Source organism: Megalops cyprinoides, chromosome 8 (genome assembly GCF_013368585.1).
Source record: "Megalops cyprinoides isolate fMegCyp1 chromosome 8, fMegCyp1.pri, whole genome shotgun sequence".
In the NCBI taxonomy this organism is placed as follows: Eukaryota; Metazoa; Chordata; class Actinopteri; order Elopiformes; family Megalopidae; genus Megalops; species Megalops cyprinoides.
The window spans coordinates 9487686-9496300 of NC_050590.1; the positions used below are offsets into that span (position 1 = coordinate 9487686).

At 40.6% G+C, this 8615-nt stretch overlaps 1 protein-coding gene across 1 annotated transcript; it reads right to left on the minus strand.

The window, feature by feature from the left end:
- Positions 1-2546: 2546 nt before the first annotated feature.
- LOC118782267 (pro-neuregulin-4, membrane-bound isoform-like) lies at positions 2547-4106 on the minus strand. The gene is made up of 4 exons (XM_036535575.1): positions 4100-4106; positions 3509-3602; positions 3270-3422; positions 2547-2812 (listed from the first exon to the last, which is right to left on the minus strand). Exons 1-4 carry the CDS (start codon positions 4104-4106, stop codon positions 2743-2745), a joined length of 324 nt encoding a protein of 107 aa, XP_036391468.1. The 3' UTR covers positions 2547-2742.
- Between the last annotated feature and the right edge of the window lie 4509 nt (positions 4107-8615).

The window sequence follows — 8615 nt, forward strand, 5'->3', positions numbered from 1 at the left end:
TGATGTATTTAGTTTTGTACAGACCTTTTTCAGTGAATGTGCTATGTTTTTAATGAAAAGAAGAGAGTTTGGCAAGAACATGATGTGAATATGCATGAGTGAGGTGAGGCTCAGGTTTCAGGTTCAGGTCACATGCAGACCTTTGGTTTGAAGCTTAGTGTCTGTAGGCATCTGAACTTTCCCAGTTTTCCTCCTGCAAGCAAATTGATTAAATGATCATGCTCTGGAGAGATCAACTCGCTTTCAAAGTGTCTTGGCAAGGATGCCGTCGACCTTGGGGGAGAGCTACAGGGCAGCCCGGCTCTCTTCTGCTAATCCAGAAGTTTGTGCTGCAGAAGAGAGAAAAAGCGCCAATTCACCCTGGGGGCTAATCTCTTTGGGGGGTGTGGGATCCGGAAATCAAATTTTTCAGAGCTGTCTTTAACATTGGAAAGGGCAAAACTTACTACACTGTCCCAGATCTTACAAGTTCTGGCTTCTCTTGCTCAGATACAAAGAGGGGATGAAAGCCATTAGCAGAAAAGAAGATGTTGCATCAAAATTCTGCAGAGTCAGTGCTACCTGGTTGACTGGGTGCATGGACAGTGTAAAATTAGTGACAGAGGAACTTGCTCCCATCATCCTATCTGAATTGCTGGGAATAATTGTCAGTAGGTCCCAATCTTAAGTAAAAATTGTAAACATGTAATAATCGGGAGGTAGAATGTACTGCTTTGTCGTTGATAGTCCATCAGACTATGAGGAGGTCCTGCAAAGTGCTGAGACTGATCTTTTAGAAGGCTGACTTCAGCCTGTTGTCCTGCCTGTACTGGAAGTTTCTTCACTATTGAACTAGCAGAGAGTTTGGCTTAAAAGAAAAGAGTGAAAGTGTGACTCCTTTAGTCACCACATTGCTGACCCAGAGGATGGAATGTGACCACCATTTTTTTTTTTACATCCATATTTAGGAGCTTGCACTTGGAAGTTTGCAGCCTCGTTACTCAGGTGAACTGTGGCTGTTACTTTCCCATTGATCAGTCAAGGCTGGTTAGCTGCATCTCTCTCTCCTGGCATGCTGGTCCAAAAAAAAGGAGCCATTCCCCAGAAAGAGAGCCTGTCCCCATGTATGGAACAGCCCCTGTGCTGTACTTATCACTTCACAGTGGTTGCACCAAAGCTGATGCCAGGTTGTGTTTTAGTGGAGATGATAAAAGCTTTTTTCCACCTGCTTTGTTATTATAATTTGGCTGGAATTTTTATTGCTTGACGTTGAAATTATATTGCAGCAGGAAGGAAGACAATGATGTTGTAATGTCTTATTTTATGCGTTTTTTATTTCATAAAATCAACACACCTAGTATAATGGTCCTTTTAAGATGGCTCAGCAGAGGTTAACTTTTTCTATTTCAGAATGCAAGATGAATGGTTTGTACTCTTAAGTGTTTTAAGGGGCACACGTTTGACCAGGTTAAAAGCAAAGCAGGATTTATTTGTGACAGAGTGGGTTACCTGATCCTGAGCCTGCACTGAACATTCACTGCTTTACTTCCTTAAGAGTCCTTCTGTCAGTTTTAGAGGAAACTTCACCATTGTCCAGCTGACTGCCTCTTTACAAAATGATGACACAGTCCAGTGAGTAGTACTTGTTCAGGCAAATTTCAGAAACTGTAAATGAAGCAGAGGAATATTCAATGCATGAGTTTGCAAACAGCACTTTATTTAATCAACTCTGCCCTCCGTCTAATTATGTATTTGGTGGAGATGACTGCTTTTGTGAGTGAATCCAGATTTAAAATGCAACCTTTTTTCTAAATATAAAATTATTTACTCTAGCTCCTTCCCTTTTATGTCATATGATTATGCCCTTATCAAAATATCAAACCATATCAAAATGACTCATCTCCAGGCTGTTAAGACGGCTGTCCTAGACAGGAACCTATGTGTTTATTAAATAATCTCTGGTGCCAAAAAAATGCTGGACCTCATTCCAAGCAATAAAGAACATATTCTTAAATGTTTTAACAGATTCCTCTGCTCAAATTATTTCTGTTAGTGACGGAAAGGATATATTTCAAGACTTGAGGAAGCGCTACAGTCAGAGCTGTGCGTGACTCAAAGAGAGAATCACAGGGCTGTACAAGACTAAAAGAAGAGTCATAGCTGTGTAAGATGCACAGTTCATGAATAATTCCAATATAAAGCTTAGGACTCTCTTCATCCATTAAATAAAAAAACTGTAAGTTTTCTTTATTTTACATATGTTACAAAGTCAATTAAGCAATACATCAACCTGCAAAAAAAGAGTTCATTTTTTCCAGATTTAACCTGCTCAGAATATGAGTGATAGTTTTATATTCCCGTAGAATTAATCTTCATACTTTTCATCCATTTTCATATATAGTAGATTACAGACACAAAGTCTGTCTTACATTCATGGGTATAAAACACACATTCATGTACATAACTATAGAAAGGCCATATGTTGTGTAGTTTGTAGGTCTCTCTGCTTTTTATCCCTCTCAGATTTTGATGAAAAGAAGTAGAGCTCATAGACATGAGATGGCTGAGGCAAACCTGGAGCAATAAAGCAGAGAGCAGAAAGGCAGACACATGGAAGGATGGATTTGGAGACTGTCTGCTGCTGTAGGTCAGAGGTGTTCGCTCCACATCAGTGTTAGCAGCATCCAAACCAAAGCCAGCAGTTAAAGCATTCAGGACCCTTCTACAACTGTGTGCCCCCCAAAAGCTGCCCCAAGGCCATCCTCATGCTGGTGGCTTAACAGTCTTGTACTGGGCTCTTCCCTGAAGGCTCTTGGACCTCTCCCTCCACACTCTGAAAGAGGATATAACAATCAAACAACGATGTCCGGGGGGTTTTTAAGCAAGTGTTTGTGAAAGAGGTTTCATATACAAATGCAAAGGTCTGGGGTTTGCTCTGCTGCTCTGACATTAGTAATATATAACAACATCGGCAACATCAGATCCCTATAAACTTTTTAACCAGCTTTCCATCATTGTTAGACAGATGCACAAAACTTTCAGAGAGAGGTTTTTGTGGCCATTATGGAAAAAGGAAGCCTGCTTCTGTGCACATTTAAAACCTTCAGAACATGCTCATATATTCCACTTGAGAGCAGAACTCTTTTTTCTTAATTTTTTGAACAGTAATCATGTCCCAGGCCACTAAACAAGCTATAAATGGTCCCACATTACCATCATTCACATTACCTGAAGAATACCACTACCTTAATGGATGCTGTTATTTCAGGACCCCACTAGGTTATACATACTTGCAGGAACAGTAAATGATGACTGCAAGAACCACCAAAATGAGGAGCACGACGATCACTATGGCTGCAATGAGCCTCCCGTCTTCAGAGTTCTGAGAACTTCTGAACAGCTGGAACTGGTCACATCTGCTGCCCTTGAAGCTGCCGTGGCAGCTGAGAGAAGGGGAGAAGGGCTGTAAGTTCCCCCCGTGCCGCAATGTTTTCCCCACTGGTGGCGTGGCTGGAGATTTGCGACTTACACACATCTGGGTGTGGACACAGAGGGAATCTTGAAGCATGTCCCTCCGTTTAGGCAATAAAAAGCCTCCGATGCTCCACACGGGTCTCCATGTTCTACACAACAAACACATGTCATTCTGTTATCCTCTTAAGAGCACGCCTCTTCTGGGTGCACCAAATTGCATCATCAAAATTTTCCTCCTGGGGGTTGTGCAGAATGGGACTGAAATGATACAACTCCAGAGCTTAAATCAGTCCTTAATGCATGGTGAAATAAGATATTTTGAAGCCTGATGTCTAGTGATTTTAATGTAGATGTTTTGAAATTTTGAAATCCTCTCAAGTGGCAGGCAATATCAGTCAGTCAGACAGTAGTAGACTGAATGGGATTCTGTTTTCCTGCTGACGGATCAATTTTTTTCATACTATGGTTTAACGGACCTCAAGTGCTTTATATATGCCACAAAAAAGCAATCTTATTTTGCAGCAATTTACAACATCCTGTGTAAGTTATTACATGTTCGTCTATGTAGTCATGTGCTACATCAATATTAAAAAGGTTAGATGAAATGGTTAGAGGTTGTCACAGAGGAAACCATGTGCTAGCTTACCAGACATAATGGCAACAGATTTTTCTTTTCTTTCAGTCCTGGAATCCTGTTTTCCTCCCCAAACAATGAGGAGAGTGCAGCTTTAATCCACAAGAGTGAACTGTTAAAACACAGGGACAATGTGACACAAGTTGTAACCTCATATTTGCCCCCAGGCATTGCATTGAAGTGTGGTTGACACGAGAGTTCAGCATGAGGGCATCTTCATTCCTGAATATACCATGCCTTATAGTATGTTTCTTTTCTAGAGTGAGAACAGTTTGGTTTCATCATCATCTTACATCATGCCCCTAAAGCAAACTGGAAAAATGTGGAATTGTCCATCACGTGCTGTCAATGTCTATTGCATAGATGCCTTTAAATCACCAACTCTCTGGTATTTTTCTAGTTTAGTGACAGTGATTTTCTGCACTCATTTAATTTAAGCAACAATCTAGTGCCAGTTTTTAATGATTTTCAATGATTACTTTCTTGAGGTACCACAAATTTCAAATGGTTTAACTTCAATCAAATGTTAAATGGCTTACTATTCATATGCTACCACATTCAAAATACATGGATGTATTACTGTAGTTGTCACTAAAATATCTGCAGTTGTTTTCAAATAACAAGCAATATATTTTAATGTTAAAATAAAAAGATAAAATATACACAGCAACATAATATCAATTTACATAGTATTCATATAGATGTGTGAAAAAGCACAATAATTTTTCAAGAAACTCATATTTAAGTTCATACCTCTGAAAGTCCCTGGAAAGTTGCTGCAGGGTGTCTAAGTGTGTCAGTGTTACTTACCAGTTGCTTCCTTACTGAGATACACAGTTGAAACTAAAACGTCAGAAAGGCGTGTGTGTATCCTATTCAGTTCAGCAATGTTGTGATTGCAGTTTTTCCACATTGCAAGTGGTACAATTCTCAATACACATTCTCGCCAATTGATAGAGCATGACACATCAAAATGTAAACTTCCAGCATAGTTCCCGTGAGTGGTTTATCGCCACCACATAATGCTAACAAAGATTGAAACCGATATCTGAAACCTATTAGAACACGGTAAAAGATTTGTTTATTTCGTTCTTTTATGTGGTTTATGAAAGGGAGCTCTTGGATTTATACAAAGATTGTAGGCTACCTCTTAAGCTTTATATGGCAGAAGGCACAGTGAGCCCATAAACTTACCTCTTGAGCTTGGCCATTAACTCAATCACGCTTGCACTCTACAGCATAAATAAAAACGAAGAACATTTTGATCGATAAGCATCCATCGGCTGTGTGCCAGTTGATACAAGTGCACTCTGTTTTTTGGACTAATTAGAGAGGAACTAGTGGACCCATCTCAATAAGCACCCCCTAGCTCCTTTTGTTTGAGATACCATTTAGTTACAGCTCTTCCTAGAAGATGAGACTGCGTCATAACGGATTTGTTACTGAGTGCTCAGGGTTCAATGAGGAAAAACCTGTCATCAGTTTGTGCCTGTTATTAAGTAGCTATACAGTTTGAACATGAAGTTAGGGAAAAAAACTGCAGGTGAATAAGAAAATGCTTTAAGTTTATATACCCCAACAAGAACAGGTTTGGAATTCAGACATACACACAGTGAGAGAAGAGTCTTGACCTTTGATTCAAGTGTGCACAGAAAAATGTAAAAATACAGATTTTCCAGTCTGAACGGTGTGACACTGTGGTGTTGGATTTCAGAGGTTCTTTGTGGTGATTCTGTTGTGCACCTCAAATTTTAATCCCTATCTGGTCATCTCCTCTAGTTAGACGTGTCATCTGCCTCGACATTTACTCTACTAGAATTCTAGGGATGCAGTGAAGTATATGGGATGCAGTCACAGTTTAAAATGAAATAATACCAGGTAAACCCCTCATCATCTCACACCCTGCATAATATTGCATGGAATCCTGGATGGTTGACATCCTTTTAGTCCAAATATTCTGTATTGTAAAAGATGTGGCCATGGGGTTTTGTTGTAGTTTCATTGACTTTAAAAGGTAACTGCAGGCTGTCTGTACATTAATGGCCAATGTCGAGGACGTGCAGACAGAATAGAATTTAAGGAATGTAAAGAAGGAATTAGCATGTACCACAGGCATGAATGGCATCGTGGGAATACTTTGTGTTTACCATGTTATTTACTTTTTTTTTTTTACAATGACCCAACTTAAATACTTACCAGAATCACATGACAATATATCAACTAATCAATCAATCTTTATTAGGTATAGCACCCTTTACAATCAGATTGTCACAGAGCTCTTTTGGGGGCACACTTTCCAGAGGGAATAAAGAAGAAAATTTATGAGATTGAGTGGGGGAAGAATTAAATATTCCCTGTTCACTCGCAAAAGGTAATCAAGATAAACTTAGAGAAGAACGTGAGGACAGACATGTTACGTGTACATGAGTGTTTAATTAGTGCTGACAGTGGTGAAGTAGAATGTGGAGTCAGCCTTATATCCTCAGGGCTATGAGTGGATTGTCTGGAGTTTAGGTCCCCTTTGCTCTTGATAGTCACTGGCTAGGTCTGATCCTCCACAGTGTGTGCAACCTCTGGGGAGCCATCGGCCACAAAAAAGTTATGCACATAGTTCAGGGCTCATAACGGACACTTTTAGCTTATTTACTTTTTACATTTTACATTTACATTTTATTGCATGATAAAGTGAATTTTGTCATATCCTGCAGGCATTGACTTATTTGCACATCTGAGTCAGACCCCGACAAGAACAACGTGCTGAGTCAAGCCCTGTAATGCAGACTCCAGCTCAGTTTTAGAATGACACATTGAGTCGAACTTGACATTGTTTAGCTGTTGGACAGATTAAATAAATAGGTTTTTACTCTAGATTTAAAAATTGAAATAGTGGTTGAATCCTGAAAATAAAAGGACAGATTATTCCATTACTGTGCAGCTCTTTAGGCCTTTGACGTCTGTGAATGGTTGCAAAGTGCTGCTACAAAAAAAAAAAGAAAAATAGAAACACAGATTTGCTTATATTACACCCGTACTGTTAACTTCCAATAACAGGCCATAACAGGCAGACAGGCTTTGAGGCGCTGCTCTTACACACATGAAGTTTCAAATATTTAACACAGTCATGGAGAGGCACCGTACAGCTTGGCTCAATGACACTAACTCTGTCCAGGTCTGCAAGGAACCTGGGGGGAATGATTGATGACCAGCTAAACTTTAGAGACCACGTCTCAATGGCTGCCAGATCATGTAGATTTTCCCTGTACAACATCAGGAAAATCAGGCCCTACTGATCTGGACATGCTGCACAGATCCTTGCCCCGGCTCTTGTCATGTCAAGACTGGACTACTGCAATGCTCTCTCGGCCCGTCTAACTGTATTCACGATTAAGCCTCTGCAGCTGATAGAGAATGTGGGGGCACGTCTGGTCTTCAATCAAATGAACATGGTCCACGTTACACCTCCCTTTGTCTTGCTCCACTGGCTCCCTGTAGCTGCCTGCATGAAGTTCATGGCCTTGATGGTTGCATTCAGATCGTCTCACAAAACTGCACCCCCCTACCTGAACTCAATACTACAAGTCTATATTCCCTCCCGATCACTACAGTCTGCTACTGATTGACGTCTGGTGGTCCCGTCACATCACTGCACAAAATCACTTTCCAGAACCTTCTCCGCTGTTGTCCCCGAACGGTGGAATGAACTTCCACACTTCATCTGTTCCACTGATTCCCTCACTCTCTTCAAGAAAAACCTGAAAATACAGTTCTTCCATGCTCACCTGATTACCTAAAACACTACCTAAAGCAATTTCTTATGTCTTCTTATGTCTAACACTGAAAAACAATACTCTGTGCACCTATAACTCTACCAGCTAGCTTGTTCCTTGTCTGGCCAACAACTGAAACCTGGTCATGCTGTGGTTCTAATATTGTTGATTACTTATGTGGCTTTTTGCTTGTGTTGTACTCTGCCTCACTTGTAAGTCGCTTTGGATAAAAGTGTATGAAAATTATGTGGAGTTTGGAGTGAACTAATGGTCACTCATGGATGTGGACTTGCTGGGTTTGGATCATTTGAATCGCTGTAGGATGTCCAGTTAGAACATGATGTCCGTTTCCTTATGAGGGGTTGCCAAACACCACAACTTGATCTTCACTCAAGTGTTGTTTATTGAGTGATTGTGGTTGTGTGGTTTGGTAGATGAACGCACAAACAGCCCTCAAAGACAACTTCCAACATTAAACTAAATAACTAGACGTTCAAATTCACTGTGTGAAGTTGAACCTCAAAAAAGGAACCAATGAGACAACAGAGGGCAACTGGAAGGCAGGATCTAGCTTCCATCAGGTAGAGCAGGGAGGCTGATGAGCCGAGCCACTGGCCAAGTGTAAGTTTTTTCTTTTACCTGCACGTTAGCTGACCTGATCCGGTTGTCTGCACCGGGAAAGACCTGAGTAATCTTTCCTACAGGTCAAAAGGCACGGGGTAGCTGTTGGTCCACAATCATAACAGTATCACCAACTTGCA

Excerpts from the sequence above, each read along its gene's own strand:
- LOC118782267 (XM_036535575.1), bottom strand. Across the intron at positions 3,423-3,508 it reads GTGTCCACACCCAGATGTGT|CTGCCACGGCAGCTTCAAGG; the intron begins GTAAGTCGCAAA and ends CCCTTCTCTCAG. Across the intron at positions 2,813-3,269 it reads ATCATTTACTGTTCCTGCAA|AGTGTGGAGGGAGAGGTCCA; the intron begins GTATGTATAACC and ends ATCCTCTTTCAG.